At 46.8% G+C, this 20,189-nt stretch overlaps 1 protein-coding gene across 1 annotated transcript; it reads right to left on the bottom strand.

The window, feature by feature from the left end:
• Positions 1 to 7,540: 7,540 nt before the first annotated feature.
• Positions 7,541 to 16,418, bottom strand: LOC135918298 (uncharacterized). Its single transcript, XM_065451957.2, has 2 exons — positions 16,239 to 16,418; positions 7,541 to 8,191 (listed from the first exon to the last, which is right to left on the bottom strand). The coding sequence occupies exons 1-2, from the start codon at positions 16,351 to 16,353 to the stop codon at positions 7,962 to 7,964; spliced, it is 345 nt and encodes a 114-aa protein (XP_065308029.2). The 5' UTR covers positions 16,354 to 16,418; the 3' UTR covers positions 7,541 to 7,961.
• Positions 16,419 to 20,189: the final 3,771 nt, after the last annotated feature.

The following is a 20,189-nucleotide window of genomic DNA, read 5'->3' as shown; positions in this document are numbered from 1 at the left end:
CTGTATGTAGTGCGGGACACCAAAACAAATATGGCGGCCGGCGGAGCAAGCCGAACGCGCCGAATGCGCCGAACCAACACCCTCTAGAGAAGGTGTCTAGGAGGTGTTGGCCGAACGCGATTTTTTTTTCTCGTGAGTACATTACGTGCATTGAAACAGTTTCTTGCGTATCAGTAGTGAATAATATCGTTAATATTGGCAAGTTTGCGGCAATAACGTAGCCATGTCCACTTTGAGGGGACAGAAACAGATGGGCGCGCTTAGCTGCCAGTGACATAGAAACACATGGCCGGCATGCTGCGGAAACTGCGGCATCTGTCTTCACTACTATCCGAATACGGCACGTTTCTGCTAAGGGTGGGCAAATATCTTAGCTGTGTTACAAGCGTCTGCGTATGAATAAGGTACACATTTCATGTATCAGTGTAAACAAGGCTACTATCGTTGCCGCTGGCAATTTTTTTCGTGCCCACGAGTGCAGATAAGAAGAATCGAAAGACGCCTCTTTCGTTGTTGACCACAACCATTATAAAGCCTACACATAATAAAGGCAAGTTTGGGTTTACCTTTTTTTGTCATGGAAGTGCGAAAAGTGATGAAAGTAATGAAATGAGGCATCTATTTAAGAATGTTTGGTGCATGCAGACCGCTTGGTTTGTCTTGAAAAAGTCGTTTGCGTAGCATGCGACAGATGGTAAACGCGATCTATCTAGACTTGGCGCACGACATATCGCTGCGGCAAGTTCGGGGTGCAACCATTACACGGGAAATAAAAAAATCGAATTTTAACGACAAAATTCAGGGGTGCGATCATTACGCGAGTGCTATCGTTATGTTAGTAAATACGGTAATATAAAATTTCCTTCATCATGCTTTAATTTAATAGAGTTCTCCTGCTACAATGAAATTGAAAATGCAGGATCCATCATGATATCGGTTATAGAGAAGCAAATTTTTTTATTGTATGTGCCAGAAAATAAAATACTGTAGTAGCAAGAATGTGGAGTACAGTTGCTGACCAACTTTCGACACACACAATTTTTTTGGACCTGCGTGATTATTAGAACCTATACTTACGGCATCGCCACCTACCAATACCACTACAGCATAACCGAAATTTCGGACACCGCACTGTGTTTTGGACGTGAAGAGGGCGCGATACCACAGACATGGCAACCATGAACAAAGTTGCTGCCATGTCGACTGGGTACGAAATCGGATCTTTGGTTGTGTATTTTTGACCAAGCGGCACTGGTTAAGCCTAGTAGCCGAAGCACTGGTGCCAGCGAAGTGGCTGATGACAAGCCGTTGAGGCAAGCTCGCCGTCGGTATGTTCCCACTCGTAGACTTTACCAGCGATAGAGAGTGAGGTTAGACACATGGGCTGGACTGATGGTCGTAGTCACCTCCGTATGGGCAGGACTGATCACACATGGGCTGGACTTATCCACGAGTAGTCACCTCCGTATGCGACAAGTCTGGCGATGGCAGCTTGACTTGGTCAGACTGCAGTTGGCTAACCGGCGTACCGATCCTTTGCGATAGCACCGATCACCTGGTTGCACATATGCGGTGGTGCAGAGTGTGTGTATTTAACTTGTTCCCTTGTTTTGATCATGTCAGCATGGTAAGAGGCCCACGGGCCATAGAGATCTGCTGTAGACCCTTTGGTAGGACGTTGCAGGCACCCCGCTTGCATTTCTTTTGCGTGGACTTTACTTATTGCGACTTTTTACAGCGAAGCTGTATATGGCTAGTTTCTGGAAAACATTGCGTGTGTCTATCGAGCCGTGCAGATAGAGGATTTCTCTGCATACCTTTCTCTGCGTACTTTCCAGTAACGAACCGCATGCGCGTTATCAGCATGATAGCATTCCCGACAGGAAAGTAGCGGGCGCGGCGTTTTCAAGAAAGGAAACGCATCAAGGCAGATAACGATTCTTGTTGTGTGGCAGAAGGGGCACTCCAAAGGGTGTAACTTTGCCTACACTCTTAAAACGGTTGCACCCTTTGGGGTGTATATTTGTCCCACAACAATAATCATCTGCCTTGCTTGCGTTTCCTTTCTTGAAAACTCGGCGCTCGCTACTTTCCTGTCGAGAATGCTGCGTCACACTGATAACGCGCGTGCCGTTCGTGACTGGGAAGTATACCGGGCTCGCAGCGTCAAAGAAAGGAAACGCGGGCAAGACAGATGACGATTATTGTTGTGGGACAAGATAAGCCCCAAAGGGTGTACAATTTTATAAGAGTATACACTCTAAAAACAGTTGCACCCTTTGGGGTGTATTTTTGTCCCACAACAATAATCGTCATCTGTCTTGCCCGCGTTTCCTTTCTTTGACGCTGCGAGCCCGGTATACTTCCCAGTCACGAACGGCATGCGCGTTATCAGTATGACGCAGCATTCTCGACAGGAAAGTAGCGAGCGCCGAGTTTTCAAGAATGGTAACGCAAGCAAGGCAGATGACGATTATTGTTGTAGGACAAATATACACCCCATGGGTGCAAACAGTTTTTAGAGTGTAAGAACAGTTGCACCTTTTAGAGAGTAGATTTGCCGCACAACTAAAACCGTCATCTGTCCTGCTTGCGTTTCCTTTCTTGAAAACGCTGCGCTTAACTTTCCTGTCGAGAATTCTCTGTCATGCTGATAGCGCGCATGCCGTTCTTGGCTTGGAAGTACCGGGCTCGCAGCGTTAAAGAATGGAAAAGTGGGCAGGATATGGCGATTATCGTTGTGAGGCAAATATACACCCCAAAGGGTGCAAACTTTTTTAGAGTGTATACACCGCCGCGGTTGGCGCGGAGCGTCGATGATTCATGCTATTGCACAACTCGTAATCTGCTAATCTGTAGGACTTGCAAAGCAATGAATCATCCTGCACAAGGTCTCGCTTTTGATAGCTGGCTGGTTTTGAGAATGACCTCGAAACAGTCATGGCTTACTTCTTATCGCACATAGGTATCGTAAAACGTAGCTGCGGGGACATCAACATTCTGGCAGCGTATACGAAATACTTTACTGCCATTTACCGCGCATAAGAAAAGCACGTGCCCATAGTTAAGGCGTAAAGAGCTCACAAGCGCGGCGAGAATTCAATTGTGGTCCTCACGCGTTTTGCAGTAAAGACGCAGTTCAGTAGTGCCTACCGGTGAGATTGGTTGCGACATGACTTGACAATAATTTTATTTGAATCCTCCTGAGGAACAGATCTTCGGCTCCCCATGATCAAGTCGGTGGCTCCGCCCACGATGGGGCCGGGAGACGACGATGATGATGATGAAAAACTTTATCCCTCTAAAGGGAAGGGTGCAATGGAATAGAGGGTGGGGGAGGGACTACTTGAAGTGAAGTCCCGCCGCAATGTCGCGAGCCCTCTGGACAGCCTGGAGTTGAATGTGGAGATTGCTGCTCTTGACGGATTACTCCCATTGCTCTTTAGTGATGGGTGGAGAGGCGTTAAGGGCTGGGCACAGCCAGAGCATGTGTTCAAAAGAGCGTGAGTCGTTACCACATTTGGGGCACGACTGTGAGTGGTCAGTGTCTATCCTGTTATGGGACCGAGAAGTGGGGTACGAAGGGGTTGTCAGAAGTCTGAACGTGCTAGCCTGAGGTTTGTTCAATTTGGGTTGGGGTGGGTGGGGAGGTGGAAATGCCATCATGCCCAGTCAGTGATGGAAAACAGTTTCGTGGAAAGTACGTAATGGATCTTTGTGGATGTTGACCGCTTTCCAAGCCTGGTTGCCCGCGGCAGCGCGGTACGTGAAATCGCGCGCTCTCCGGTGGGCCTGCTCGTTAAGATTACATCCGAGCGGGTTAACTGAGCCATCTATATGGGCTGGGAAGCACGAGATGTGGTATCCTCCTTCGCTGCTCTCCCTAGTTCTTTGAAGTTCACAATACTGTTCGCCTGTTCAGACACGAGGGCGGACTAGAAGGATCTAACCGCCGTGCGCGAGTCCGAGAAGAGGAGGAACTTTTGAGCTGTGAAAAGCCATAGCCGCTTCCTCCGCCACATGGGCAAACTTCGTATAGACAGAGGCTGCATTAACCAGGTTGCCCCCCGCGTCTACAGCCGAGACAGCGAACTTATCCCCATTGTCATATCTGGCAGCATCGACAAAGAGGGCATCTAGTTTCTGCTGGTTGATCTCTTTAAGGGTGGACTTGGTTCTCGCAAATCTTCTACCCTCGTTATGCACCGGGTGGGTGTTTCGCGGGTGGGGTCAACCATGATGCGAGTTCTGGTTTCCCAAGTCAAGCTAACTTTGGTCGCCGGTCCATGTCTGGGTTGGATGCCCGCTTCTTCTAAAATCTTGATCCCTAGCTTAGTGGATGATACTCTCATTATTTTAGCCGCTGTGTTAGCATCTATTAGCTCATCGATGGTGTTGTGAAGTTCTAGCTCCAGCAGCTTCTCGGTGCTCTTGGACTGCGGAAGGCTGAGCACGTGCTTGAGGCCGGTTCTGATTAAGGAGTCGAGTTTGACCTTTTCCGCCTTACCCCAATTAAGGTACGGCGCGATGTAGATAACATGACTCAGGAAGAATGCCCGATAAGCTGTGAGCAGATTGTCCTCTTTGAGACGGCTTCTTCGATTTGAGACGTGGGCTACAAGTCTTAGTACATTACTAGCCTGTCCAGTGAGCCTGTTGAGGGCCTTCGAGTTACAGCCCTTGGCATCAATGACGAGACCTAGAATGTTGACCGATTCCATCCTCGGTATGGGATGTCCATTTTTAGCTCGAAGTTCTGTCGGCAGAGATTCAAGAGGCCCAAGGTTTCTGACCCCTTGTCTGGACTGTCGGTACAGCGGGGGTGAGTTCCTTTTGTTTGTTTGAATGTTTTATTTAGAGAATACATTGTCTGGGATGTAGGGGCTAAAGGCAGATGCAACTGCCTGACAAAGGCCCTCCTACCCATACACTGCTCAGAGGGTGGAACATCATGAAAATACAGTGCAACAATGTAGAAACAAGAAAAGGAACAAAATGTGTGCGGCAAGCAATCAAGTATACAAAGAAGTAAGATTTTACACTTTACACATAATATATCATCAGTAATGCGCGAGAACAAGGAAATATTTAAACAAGCAAATAATACTAATAATAATGATCAGTGTTACAAAACATTATATAGCAAATATGATAAAAATGTAAAGAAAAAACGACTAAAAAGTTATCGAGACCGCAAGGACACTTAAGTATCATTAGGAGCTTAGCAAAAGAGAATTCCTAACCTCTTTCTTTAGACTACAAGCAGATCTGCATTCCTGATAGTAGCAATTTCTCGATTATTATTTATTATTATGTCAAGACAAAACCAGACGACAATCTCATGAGCCTAGTGTTAGAGCTCGCGTAATCAACTTTCGGAGACGTCCTGAAGCGAGAAGCAACACGAAGCGTTCGCTAGCTCGCCGCTGCTGCGGTCCTTCATCAGTGTCTTCGAAATGTCTTCAGTGTCAGCAGTGTCTGATGACATACCTCGATGACACGCCTTGAAAAAGACAAGTCCACTTGTTGAAACATTGGCTCCGGCTTTCACCTTGTTCTCGTTAATTTGCTCATGGTCTTGAATTTCCATCTCACGCATTTTTCGTGTTTTCGGGCCGATTTACGCTCGAGCCGTCCATCGCCGCAAGCCGCACCGCACACGTGCGGTCGCGCGAAAGATTGCACGTGTCAAACACTTGTGCACAAATTTCAGTTTACAATGTGTAAGATATACACTGTGCACACAGTGTAAATGGTAATTTGTGCACAAGTGCTGGATACGTGCAATCTTTCGCGCGACCGCACGCGTGCGGTGCGGCTTGCGGCGATGGGCGGCTCGAGCGTAAATCGGCCCTTTCCTGGATTAGTGTCTTCTACTGTTGCGACAGCCGCACTCAGCGTTGGCACTTTCGAAAAAAAAAAAACGGGTGCCACAGCAACGTGCGGCTTCACACGTTGCAACGAAGGGGATAAGCGTACGCGCCAATATAAACGACTGAGGTTGCGCAAGCTTATCGGGAGAAAGGTGCACATAGGTTGTGTTCCATTTCTGGCCAGCACAGGAGACGTAGGCAGCTAAGGAGACAGCTTCGTGCCCCAGCAATGGAACGCGTCTGTCTGGAACCGTCTCGAAGACAATGGGCAGACGCCTCTTCGACGTGGCGCTACCTCGCGTCGACGACAAAAAGAAAGAGAGAAAAAAGCCATACAACGCACATATCTGTGTATTTGCAACTATTTGCGCGCGCGCGAAGCTATATAAAACACGACGTGACTTACATCAGGCATATATGTAAGCTTGATTACATATGGTTTCTTGTGCGCACACGACCTTCCCCGTCGAGTTTCCAAGCGTCCTGCTGAGCCAGCATCTTATTTAGATAGGAAAATAGTTTGCACCGTTTTCGACTTCCACGCTGCCTTCGCGAAGGCCGCCTTCTTTGAAGTCTTCGTCAGAATTGGAGCAAGACTTAGGATGAGCGCCACCAGCTTAGGCGTCTACTTTCTCGTTCACGGCGAGTATTGGAAGACAGCCATAGGGGTTAGAAAAGCACCAGAGCAAGTGCGCATCGATTGAAATCTACCGGGAAACAAGCACGTTTACACGGTGCCGAGTTCGTTGACCGCAGGGTGACGTGTTGGGCAAGCTTTTTGAGCAAGAAAAGGCGAAAGGGAATGGCTTGATGAAGAGTTGGCTTGTGAAGGTTGGCTGCTTGACGGGACGCTCCTTCCAGATTTATTTCATTCCTCCATGCTCACATGCGTAGAAAAAACATGCACGTGCATGCGCGAATTCCGTGCACTCGGAGACGTACTACGCCGTGGCTCTGCCGTTCCACTCGTTGCCTCGCAGCGCAAGCCATGGTCAGCCAAGCCAAGGCAGCAAGCCATGCTTTCCTTACATGGCCACAAGCATTGCAAGGAGTGGTAGACACAACACTATAGTATACCAGTTTCACCGTAGATTGTCGAAACACACCGTTTTTTCACGACATTCTATACCAATTTAAAGTTGGAATTGCTATTTAAACCTTGCACAGCGTGTTCAATTTTATCGCTGCAAATCATGGCACTTTCATTTCCACCAAAACCTCTTAACACTATCTAGCAGTTGTCGGTCGCTTACGAAATAAATCAAGTTGGCAATCGCTTGCGTCTGAAAAAAAAAAAAAAAACTAAGTTGGCGGCGGGTATTCATACGCAGCCTACAAGCTAGTTCAACTTGGGGGTCAGTTGGCGGTTGTCATTCGCACAAAAACCACCCTTAAAAATGAGTGTTGCCTGCTGTATGACATTGTACGTATTGCACGTATCGTACTATTGTACGTATGAGTGTTGTACTGTACGTCCCAGGGGCACGCTAAGTGTGAGTAAAACATCACCATTGCAGCCTACGTACAGCAGTTTGATTTAGTAAATGAAACCTAATCGAGTATATATAGTACCTGCACTTACATTCCCTAACTGATAGCGATGGATTTTTCTTGAAACACTGCGTAATTGTAATAGGCAGCAATAGTAGTAACTGCATTCACGTGCATTATAATTCGTTCGCAGCTTTTATTATTTCAGCAGCACGGCGTCATGGCTGTGGGCTTCGATGTCAAGAATTAAAACGCTTTAAAAAAATAGCACGCACTTGAGCGATTGTAGCTGGGCCTATATGCAAAATAGTCCCACAGTGACAGTTTGCACTTACGATCCGACGCACGCTCCGCGTTAGCGCGAAAACTGCGGTGGCGTGGGTTCGGAACATGACAGTCATACGGTGACGCCGCTTCGCTTACAAGGCGCGCGCGCAAGCAAGAGAGGGGAAGTGACGACACTGTTACGTCATTTCTGACTTCGCGAAGTCTAGCCTCAACTCCGGACATTCGTCCGCGTCACAGTGGCATGCTCGGATAGTGCCTCATATTACGCAAATCAGTGATCAAGTGTGCTCCGCGCTCATGTCTCGCCGTTCACTCTCCCGGCAGGGATTCCACGTAAGGCGGCGGTTCGGACTCTTGCATGAGGCACTGGTCGTACGGTGGGGGTTTCGAGTCTTCTATGATCAGCACTACTTCCGGCGATCCATCGGCGCTCGTGGCCCGGTCATCGCGGTACGACGGAGTCATCTCCTGGCAGGCGTCGGTCAAGGTTCCGTAAGAGCTGGTCTGCAGCGAGTGAGGCACGTTGGAGGGTAACATTCCTGGAACGACACGACATCGTATGACCGTCAAGCAAATCGACTCAGAAAGGTCTTTCGATGCTAAGGTTAAGGGGGCTACCAGTGTGTCCTGCTTCAAACCCGTCCAAACAAAAGTTGTTAAAATTTGTACCCCCTATCCACTATACAGCGCATCGTGGCTATGCAGAAAGGTGCACTATGCGGCTGCATAGTGTATATTGAAATATCGTACATAAAGATAGATATCTAAAATTGAAATATTGCACATAAAAAAATATATCGTATATTGAAAAGTGGGGATTCGCGGCACAGCAGCACTTCGCCTTATCAAGGGATATTGAACAATTAAAAGGAACCATTGAACAACTTGCGTTTATAGAGAAGCCGGCAACATAACATTTATTAGCATTTACAATTTCATGAAGACAAATCTATCCATAAACGGCAATTACATAATTTCGCAATTCTCACATTGTTGTCTTCAAAAAAAGCTATGTATGGGGGCGAAATGCGAAAACACCCGTGTGCTTAGATTTAGGTGCACGTTAAAGAACCCCAGGTGGTCAAAATTTCCGGAGTCCTCCACTACGGCGTGCCTCATAATCAGAAAGTGGTTTTGGCACGTAAAACCCGAAATATTATTATAATATTATTAAAAAAGCTATGGGTTGCAATCAACTATACAACTACTGGACAACGTTGACGACGCTACCAAACGCGCCGTAGCGCGTGTACAATTGCAATTTGAACTCGAAGCGTAGACCGTCGTACGTGAAAGGTTCGAAAATGATTTTACTCGAACTTCCTGCGCTTTTTATTGTACCAGGTTCCGCCCCATCGAAATCGGCCCGACTTTCCCCAGCACGCCACAGTTTCGCAAGCCGATAACGACACGCAATGGGTGCAATCTGATATGTCCCACGCATTGCCGATAACGAGGCGGAATGTTACGTCACCGCAACGGTTACACGATCGCGGAGAGACACACGCGCTTGTCTTTGATGGCGCGCGCCACGTAGAGTGCAGGAAGCAGTTTTGCTTTGCAAGGACAAGCTGAAGCAGCTCAAATGTTGTGGCCTGCCCGGCATTGCCTGTAGCGTTAAAGTTCACTGTAATGCGTGGCTTAAGCACTCGGGCCATTGGGTAAGGGCTCACCGGTTTACATCAAAGGTCTTGAAAACAAAATATGTTCTATTTGCTGCGCGAAAAAAAAAATCATGATGGGTATTGCGCATGAAAATAGCTATTATTGAGCGCTCTAGTGCAATTTTTTTTTGTGATACAGCTTCGATTAGCATTTAAGGCGGAATGAGCGCGTTGATATTTAAGGACTTCGTTTTCGGAATCATTGTCGCTTTTAAGTAAATATAAACGCGTGCTGCCTGTGAGACCTAAAACACTGTTATATCACAGTCTTATAGAATCCCGACTGCAATGTTGTCTCTTGTCTTTTTTTTTGCATTTAACACGGGGAAATAAAGTTCACAAGGGTGGCAGTTAGGGCGAGCTGATGTTCCGCAACGTTTTCATCAATTAGCGCGGAGAAAAAAATTAGTGCCCTTGTTTGCAGTTTTCGTCGTGTTTGTTTTTCCTTCACTCTTGATGGGATGCGCTAATTTATGACAACAGCGAGATATTGCTGCTCTTCACATACAAAAACGCGCAACACGTGCTATTCGTTGCCTGAACAGATATGAGCATTCCGTGCTATATCTCTTCGATCGAAACGATACTTCTTTTTCAACACCTAACACATGTTAAAATTTTTGCGCTTGTTTTCATTGAATCCGTGATCGCCCTGATACATTTATGCAAGTATACGTGAAATGTAGCATGCCTAGAGCTTCAGAGAGACACAGTTTTCTCTACCGCGCAGCCGAACTGTACTGAGGTTCTCAACTATAACTCAACATGCCATAGGAAAATTTCTTGATCGTTTTCGTTCTGTGCGATTATGTTGTCTCTAAAGATATGAAATCTATTAAGCTGTTTAAACGTTTAATTAAATGATACTTTTTACGTTGCATCGAATAACCTCCGTTATTCTCACATTATGCTAAAGATTTACAATACATGCACTGTTATTGCTTGTCACTGGACTTGTAAACTCTGAGGTCGTTGCCTCGCATTGCCGTGTATGAAAGTTGTACTGTTTATTCTGACTGTGCGAGTAGCCTCTCAGGGACCAGGGACCTCTTCTGGCAAAGCTGTATGTTTTTATTCCCAGCGCCTTTGGCCATTTTTGTAAATCTCAGATTAATGTCATATTCTATTCTATTTATACCTTTAAAGTGGACCTGAGTGCCACGTATTTCATGCGAATTGACTCGACTGCCCGCTGCGATTACGATAGCGTTCTCAGACAAGACTATCGACTGATCCTCAAGAGCACCGACTTTTGGGCTAGTTGGCAAATGTCCAACTTGACGCAGTTTTGTAAATACACGATCAGTAGGAAGTAAGCGCTTGTGTTGTCTACTTCTCACTTTGTCCTTGTTTGCGCGTGCTCGACCGTGATCTGCTATCGATCGATTGACGGGATGATATCATCGAAAAGCAAAACAGGGGCCGTATTCTGAAACGTTCGCCGCGGTGAAGTTTCGCACTGGCCACGCCTCCGCCGTTGCGGCGCGCTCTGAATGGCTGCTTTGACAAAACCGGAAATTCAGGTGGCGCAAGTGCATTTCCGGTTTTGTCAAAGCAGCCATTCAGCGCGCGCCGCAATGGCGGAGGCGTGGCCAGTGCGAAACTTCGCCGCGGCGAACGTTTCAGAATACGTCCCCAGGAGCGTGGAAGGCGCTGCGGTGAAGGGTCCTGGCTCAATTCTGACCACTTTGCCCTCTTCAACGTGCAACCGGCTCACTGCAGGATTTGGCCACCGTGGCAAGGATTCGAACGCGTGACGTCGTGTTCAGCAGCACAATGGCGTAACCACAGCCGAGTCACTGTAGATGGTGAACACGTGACCCCGTTTCTGCGTAGAATGCAGTCGATGACGTCAGGTCGGTACCTCACGTAACTTGGCGAGCCTGTCCCTCAGAATGAGTCCGAACGCTGCGCACTTTGTGTAGAGATTATAAAGGTACAAGTATACGGAAGTTGACCATCAATATAGGAAAGAAACATATACATGTACATAATAAAGAAAAAAATATCGAGCCCGTGTCACATGTGCAAGGCGCTCTCTTGCGCATAACGTATCGACGACCACGAAAGCCTTGACCGACTGACACGTGCGAGCTATTAAAGCGACGGAAACGCGAGAGACGGACACGACGAAGCCTTCGGCTCAGCAGATTTTCCTGCTCCCACGCTAGCATTGGTATAAGGTGGGACTTCGAGCGGTCCGTGTATGCTATATATTGCAGGAGCACCCGGTTGTCTGCATGCTTCCGCGATACTTGTGAATTGCGAACCGTCAACTGCTCAACAGTAATTAGAAACGCTCAAGGTCTTTAGCCAAGAACTAAAGAGGCTCGCTTATCTTTGCGGTACCATAAAATCTGAACTAGCGCTCACGAGGAAGAAGAAGAAAAAAACGCTATCACTCGGTTGGGTACCGACAAACCGATTTACACAAACTTGCGCTTCAGAGCATAGCCGGCTTTTAGTGTCGGTAGGAGTTGATTGTGTTTGGGCCCTCGAATATGGTATCTTTCGAAAATGCAAAGGTATGTATGTTTACAAGTTAGAACGAACTGGACACTGAAAGCGTGCAATTTCGGTCTCTTATGTTGCGCCTAAAGCGGACAAGGTTGACAAATCTATACGTGACGCTGCAAAACGTACAGTTTTTTTCTGCGACAAGAAAAATTTTCATAACGCTTTCATCGGAAGTGCAATCTCAGATGTTCCTTCTGTCTGCTTTGAATCCCCACCAAGCGCAGTTTACAGACTGCTTATAATTGCTTTCTTGCTTTGTGTTTATTCATTCTTTCTGTGGTGGTGTACCAGTTGTAATCTATATGTTTCAATTTCTTTGCCTAATATTGCAACCTTACAAAATGTTTTTTTTTATGTCATTGCCTAATCAAAATTTTCTACTCTAATCACTATATACTCCGAAGTTTGCGCGTAAATGCGATATATATTAATTATGTTGCCGTGTTGGGTTGCCCGGTGCATTCGTTCCGTTGCCGCACACCACAAAATTGAATAGAGAGACTCCAATCTAAAGAGCTTCCTTTGCAGTAGTCGTATAGATATACATATGTTGCCGGGGGCAATCGGATGGAACGTGTCAACCTGTCTAGACTGCTCAAGTGGACGGGCAGAGATAAAAAACGAAATCTGACAGGCAGCGAGTCTGCATACGAGTGCATTGTTTCAATCCCATCAACTGAAAGAAAACATGTATTCGAACAATTGAAAATTGAGCAGAATGATTCGTGTATACTGAAAGCCAGTACGCCTCCTAGATCGAGCACGGTGCGCTGTCACGCGCTGCCCAATCTCGGAGGTAATGCAGAAGGATAGATTTGCCATCACGGACGCGTGAAAATTACGATTACGATACATCCTAAGGCGAAATTTGAGCGCAGCTCCGTACGTGTTTTCATTTCGCGATATATATTGGGGCAAATAATTTGAAAGAGACGTGTAGCAGCGAAGGCAATCGTCGAAAACCTGCTGGTCAAGCGCGTCCGCTTTTATACATGACTCGTCGAAGGTTCCAGTGTAATCGCTGGTGCCGCTTGGCTTCCAGAAAGTACTACACAACTGGCGTCGTGCATACAATCAGATTACAAAGCAATTGCAAGCCATGACAATCGAAACAAGCGTGAACGAGACCAAACCAAACAAGCGCGAGTGATAGCTGACGCGAGCAGACGATAGCACGAAACGAGCTGGTTGAGACCAGATACCAAATCCGGCTGAGACCAGATTACGCATCGAGCGGTCTGGCGGGTCAGCATGAAACCAGTTTGTCGCGCGCACGTCACTCAAGGGGCCGCTCTCATTGGTCTCCGCCGTTCGCGGCTGGCGTCTTTCATCTGCCGCTCCGCGTTCACTCTTTCATCTTTCGATGTTGCGCTCGTTCGCTCGCATACGCCGCCGCTGCCGACGTTCGCCGCAGGAACGGGCCATTAATACACTGTACCATTAAGAGCTACACTTAAAGAATGTTAAAGGAACGGCGTTTGTGTTGACCTCTTCGTTCTTTTCGTGTCCCGTGTTTGCACGCCCGACTGTCAGCAGTATGTATTGATTCTCCTGGCTTTGTCGCGACCTGCTCAACCGCGGTTTAGATAAGGCTGATGCCCTCTAATCATTTGCGGTGAAATCTACAGATAAGTCGATCGAAAGGAGCCCTGTCAGCCACACTTCCCTCTGCCCCGCCTTTGAACGGTACGCAGCAGGTCAAATTGAATAGAAGATTTAAAAAAAACGAATTCTGTGGTTTTACGTGCCGAAACCACGATAAGATTGTGAGGAACGCGTAATTGGGGGAGTGTCCGGATTAAGTTTGACCACCCGAGGTTCTTTAACATGCACCTAATGCACGGCACCCACGGGTGTTTTTGCATTTCGCCCCCATCGAAATGCACCCGCCGCGGCCCGGATTCGATCCCGATCGAAGCCGCAGATACCACCACAACACGGCGGATTGAACAGAAGGTAAGCTGACAGCATCCGCAACTCCACCAACCAAGAGATAAAAGAAAAATGAGATGGGCATGGTTTGTATCCTTGACTGGGCAGCCGAAAGGGAAGGAAAGCATATCACTGAACTCGGCGCGATTTGGTTTGCCGCGTAGTTTCCAACCAATTACGTATGCTACGTTAAGGGTGAGTTCAAAAAAAAAAGGAAAATACGAATTTAAATGCGGGAAACTTAACGCAAGGACCATAGTTGCCTTTTTGATACGCTGCAGTAAAATTTCAGCTGTATATAGCTAAAAAGAAAAACACCATATTATATACTACTATACTAAACAGGTGTTAAAGCTCAAATAACATTTCATAGATTATTTTCTGCGATTGTAGTCTTTGTGGCCAGAAATAAAGGTGCACAATTTGTTCTATTTTTCGTTGATGTGGAACCGTGTTTGGCGTTTACTGCGCTGAGAACATAACTGCACAATCCCACAGCGATATGAAGTCAAGCTAGTGTGTCGTGACCTTGAACGACGCACGTATTGGTCGAGAACAGTGCAAAGTTGAAATAGTAAAATCAAGTTACTGCGCTGTCTGAATGGTTCCTTGGACAGTGTTCGTCCATTTTGCTTTAAAGATGCTTGTCGTTCAAGGTGTACGCGGAATCAATGGGTTGACAGATGGAATAGGACACTGTGGTATGGAGGTTATAAAGATTCTTTTCTTGTTGTTTTCTCTCCGCCTTCCCACTCTCCCGCTCTTGTCCCCTCGTCTTAGGAACCACGCTCACAGACGTCAGGCGATGGTGTTAGGCTGCTGAGCACGAGGTCGGGGGATCGAATCCCGGCCACGGCGGCCGCATTTCGATGGGGGCGAAATGCGAAAACACCCGTGTACTCCGATTTAGGTGCACGTTAAAGAACCCCAGGTGGTCAAAATTTCCGGAGTCCCCCACTACGGCGTGCCTCATAATCATAAAGTGGTTTTGGCACGTAAAACCCCATAATTTTTTAAGACGTCAGGCGACAGCGCTCATTCTCTTTGATGTCTCTCCCTTTACAACCAGCCGCCAGCGATGACACCCGCACGTGACGTCACTGCACTAACCCTTTAAAACTAACATGCCGAGGATGACGAGGCCGCCTTTGACGAAGAGAGGTCCTCCTATGGAAACGTCGGCCAGCCGTTCTGAGGCACCTTATGCCTGTTCATAACCTTTTTACCACAGTGTGCTATTCCATCTGTCAGCCGCTTTCTTGATTTAAGATGTATTCAGAAGAACCGAGATGCGCAGCACCCGGACGATCAATTAAATTCTGGGGTTTTACGTGCCAAAACCACTTTCTGATTATGAGGCACGCCGTAGTGGAGGACTCCGGAAATTTCGACCACCTGGGGTTCTTTAACGTGCACCTAAATCTAAGCACACGGGTATTTTCGCATTTCGCCCCCATCGAAATGCGGCCGCCGTGGCCGGGATTCGATCCCGCGACCTCGTGCTCAGTAGCCTAACACCAGGATGCCAGCGACTGCTGTGGGCTATAAGTGGTCTCTTAGAAGTGACGTGGTAAACTGATTAGCAATACGTCTACGCGATGGCGTCTGCGTGCGCGAGAGAATTGTTTTCATTCCGAGCTCAGCGGCACCGCTTTTGTGCGCTTCGTAGAAAAACGAGCGCCAGCTTCAGGCGTGGGACGCGGCGGTGCATTTGCACGAATTCAAACCTATAGCTATAGCTATTAATTATTTGTTTGTGTATAATTAAAAAAAAAGAAAACGCTTGTCTCTCTGTGGTATTTAACAACCCCTACTTTTAGCCGTATCGAACACTACAACTATCGAATCGAGCTGCCGGCTTGCATTTCAAGTTTTAGGCAGGAATGAGTAATGACTACAGGACTCTGCAGTAATGTAGCACACATGTTGTAACAACAGAAAAGTATCTATGCCCTAACCGTCATTACGGCTGCAATATGTAGCAAAAAAATATTTATATACGTAACGAAGAATATGGGGGTACCACCTCAAACGCATATAGAAAATAAAAGACGATCGAACCACTTTTCAGCGCCTTGTCCGTCGTACACGTTGTTCTTTTAGTCCGCGTCTTCGTAGCGCTCTTTTCATCAAGCACTCTCTGAAGAACGCACGCATTGAATATGGGGATAAACAATGCGAGACGATGCCTACAGGAATTATCAAAGTGAGTAAAGCAATATACATTTGGAATAAGCAACTGTGTGATTGGTGTTATGTATATATGCAAGAAATTGTATAATGTAATGTTTACAGTAGAATGGGCAGTCACAGTTCAACGTTTGTAATCGCTTCAAAGAATTAACCTACCGTTCTTAATCTGAAGTGCAAAGCGCAATGAAGGGTAATCAATTTCGCGGGGCTGTTAATTTAATGCGACGCGCCGACACGTTCTTATCGCGGCTAACGCACGAAGCGAAGAAGAAGCGCTCACCTTCGACGACGCGTTTGGAGCAGACGTATCGCAGGTAGGCCTCCGACACGCACCAGACGGTGGCCAACGACGCTGTGACGTAGACGACAGCGGTGACGGCGTCCGTACCGTCCATGCTCGAACACACAATAACGCCTATTCTTTAAAAACGCGGCACCGCTCGCACTGCTTTGTAGCACGTCGCTGTCCGGGGGGGGGGGGGGTGGAGGGGAACACGCAGCCGTCTGCTTCGCCACTTGTTGGGTTGAACAACGTGCCTCCCCGATAGGGCGGTCTCGGATGCTATCGGCGTTCGATGGACCGTATCGGCGCAGCGCGGTAGCGCTATCGGCTCGTCATCGGCGGGCATGCAAACACACCTTTCTCGGACTTTGTGCGCTTCCTTTTCCGCCACGCCCGTTCCAGACGCCTTTACTGACAAACAAAGGGCGCGCGTTTGTGCGGGGCGTGAAAGGATTGTTGACGGCACTTTCTTCGGAAACTTCCAGAAGAGATTCCTTTTTTCATTTTAAATAATGACGCCGTCTGCAGTTCAACGGCAGCCCGCGAACGCCGCATGTTGCTGGAAAAAAAGAAAAGGAATCTCTTCTGGAAGTTTCCAAAGAAAAAGTGCCGTCAACGATCCTTTCACGCCTGCACAAACGCGCATCTTTATATATATATATATATATATATATATATATATATATATATATATATATATATATATATATATATATATATATATATATATATATATACACACTGCAGGCACACTCAGAGCCTCGGGACTCCGGGCACGTGATTTCGCCGTGCGGCAGTCAACGTATAAGCTTATTGTGTTTCGACATTGCGATACGCGTGACTTCGGCCTTTGTGGACGTCTTGTACATAAAGCGGACACGACATTTATATCATTGCGCTGTGACCATGTGCCTGGCATTCACGAACTGCGAAGCATAAAGGATTTTCCCCGGCATAAACAGCTTCGCAGAGACCTCGCAAAACGTGCATGGTAGAATGACTCAGCAGCATCGTGTTTAGGGTGACCGATCGATACGCATATCTTTGCTGTTGTCCTACCCGGCGTTTCACGCGTTGATCGGGGCTTCCAGTTAACCGATTATCTCATGATGCGTCATATTTGATGGACAGAAACAACTTCTTCAAACGTAATAGAAAAAAGAAAACTTGCATATTTACCCGGAATATGTTCCATGTGTAGCAATGAAATACGTAGCGATCGCTATTCCGCAAATATATTACATTCATTTCTACAGCAATGTTTGAATTTTTTTCTCAATGGCTCGGTGCTTTTATAATTTTTTTTTTGCTGATTTCATGCATTTTGAATGCCTTGCTGTATATACGGTCATAAAATGTACCCGCAACTTCATGGTGTGTCATATATGATACATTACAACTTTTAATCATAAAATCGCAACTACGTGTCTCTTCAGAAATTTTAGGTTTGTTTACGCATTTCTTGTCTAAAGAATGGTTTGTCGAATTGCAAAAAAAAAAAATACTCGTGAGCTTAGGAGTTATCCACCACCAACCCTGCCGCACCCCTACTCCCCCCCCCCCCCCAATAAATAAATAAATAAAGTAATATAAAGAAACGTTATATTCTTTGTCTGGATTCTACGTACTCGGCGTTTTAAAGCAATGTAGCGGTGAAGTCTGTTCTACAGACAAATGAGAGGACAAGATGCTGGCTCGCAGCCGAAACGATTACTGAACAGGCTTCACTTATATAAGGTGCCCCAGCTATCGTGCATCAAGATAAAGAAAGAAAAAGAATGGGGGCCTTCTATGCGGATGAAACCAATTGCATGCCGTTAGCAGCAACCTGAAGAGGGGTCTCGCATTTTTTTGTATTTTTCCTTACTAATGAATTTGTAGTGATTAAGTAACTAGCTTCTTCATTGCTTTATTTATACGGGAGACACGTAAACATTAGTCGTCAGAGCGACCTCGAAAACATCATATTCAGTTGTTCGCGACGCGCTACATTTTGCGCGGCTATTCTTCCCACGTGCTGTAGAAAGCCCGCCAAATATAACAGTATACCACGTGACTCGCGGGTGGGGGCGAAATGCAGAGACCGTGGTCCCGTGGTTTAAAAAAAAGTAATTAAATTATGGGGTTTTACGTGCCAAAACCACTTTCTGATTATGAGGCACGCCGTCGTGGAGGACTCCGGAAATTTCGACCACCTGGGGTTCTTTAACGTGCACCTCAATCTAAGCACACGGGTGTTCTCGCATTTCGCCCCCATCGAGAATGCGGCCGCCGTGGCCAGGATTCGATCCCGCGACTTCGTGCTCGGCAGCCTAACACCATAGCCACTGAGCAACCACGGCGGGTCGTCCCGTGCTTTCAGCGCACGTTAAATAACTGCAGGTGGTCCGAATTGACTCGCAGTCCCCCACTATATGGGGCATGCCCCATATCATATCATGGTTTTGGCACGAAAAACCCCAGAATTCTTTTTCCTTTTGTGATTCCTTCAATATTATATATCGGTTAACGTTTTCATTTAATACCACTGGTTTGCTTCGCATGCGCGATCATTTTTTTTTAAGTTGGTTTGAATGCTTTTAAATAAATCTGTCAGTTGTGAGTAAGCGCCTTGTCCTCTCGTTCCTCCGTGTTTCGTCAGTGCGTTGCGCTTCGGAAAGCTCTGCAGAAATGGGCAAGTGAACCAACTTGCTCGTTTGTTGATCATGCCGAACTTTTTATCGACGTTAGCCAAAAGGTCCAAAACCATGGAGTGTGTTATAGCAAGTGGGCCACTATAAATTGGCGCGGAATAAGTACCTACATTTATGAGTAAATCGTGAAATAACATATTTTCACTTGATGCGCATGTAACTATAATTGCTTTACAGATTACACAACTTTACCAGATACCAACTAGCCTGATTCACCCGCTCATTCCTCGCCGTTGCGAACGCCTCCTAGATAGCGCGAGGCCTGTGCGCTTCGATCTGTGACGTCATGCTACCTTGCCTGACTGCCATAGAATCTAGTGGGCTAAATGGGTAAGCCGCGGTGATTTTGACGTCACCACACTCGTCGCGCCGGGCTTGACAATGGAAATTTCGGTCCGAGTAGCCTATAACGTCATAAAGCAGAGCGCACAGACCTGTTATACCGGGGCGTTGTCAGAGCACATGTGCTTAGGAAATGGGACGTGCTGAGAGAGAGAGAGAGAGAGAGAGAGAGAGAGAGAGCTGCACTCAAAGCAGCGTTCTTTCGCTCTTCCTGTCCCCGTTCCTAAGTATGTGCGCGATCTGAACGCGTCCAAAATTGTTTGCTGTAGCGGAGAAAATGAAAGCCCAAGTAATCTCTCTCAAAATTCGCGTCAGAATCACAACGCCTGTCTGCCAATCTGACGTCACAGATTTCAACGCATTTTCGCGCGTTCAACGTGTATTGTGCAGCTAATCAAACATAATTTCGACCTAGTAATCGCGCCTAATTAGAGATATTCAAAAATCGAATATATTTAAAAAGAAACCTTGAATATGCCTTCTGATCTGAGATATTCGTCGCCGAATTCGAATGGTTAATCCAGGAAACATCGACACCGAGTCCGCCGGGAGCGCCAGAAAGACAGCTCCGATATTACGAAACCCGGAAACGCCCCGTGACGAAAGGCGCGAAGTTTGAAAGTATCGGCAGGTGCTGGTGCAGCAGCAGGTTTTGCCTGCCAAACGTGTGCCATGACTGCTCCGCGACGTTCAACTTCAAAGTTCGTCGCGCTTGTAGTCACGTGGCGCTTCCGTATGACGTCATGATATCGGGGCAGCCTTTTCTTCACTCCAGGCACGCTGGTTTCGCTATTGCCACGATTGAGCGTTGAGGTTCAATGATAAATATCTAGAATCAGAAGGAATTTTCAAGACTTCTTAAAAGAATGACGGTGCATTAAAATGCGACCACCTCTGAATTGTCCAGACTGAC

This window comes from Dermacentor albipictus, chromosome 8 (assembly GCF_038994185.2).
Source record: "Dermacentor albipictus isolate Rhodes 1998 colony chromosome 8, USDA_Dalb.pri_finalv2, whole genome shotgun sequence".
Classification (NCBI taxonomy): domain Eukaryota; kingdom Metazoa; phylum Arthropoda; class Arachnida; order Ixodida; family Ixodidae; genus Dermacentor; species Dermacentor albipictus.
The sequence above is the reverse complement of the archived record's forward strand: the minus strand, read 5'-3'. Positions and strand labels throughout refer to the sequence as shown.

Excerpts from the sequence above, each read along its gene's own strand:
- LOC135918298 (XM_065451957.2), bottom strand. The coding sequence starts at position 16,353 with ATGGACGGTACGGACGCCGTCACCGCTGTCGTCTACGTCACAGCGTCG. Across the intron at positions 8,192-16,238 it reads CTCCAAACGCGTCGTCGAAG|GAATGTTACCCTCCAACGTG; the intron begins GTGAGCGCTTCT and ends GTGTCGTTCCAG.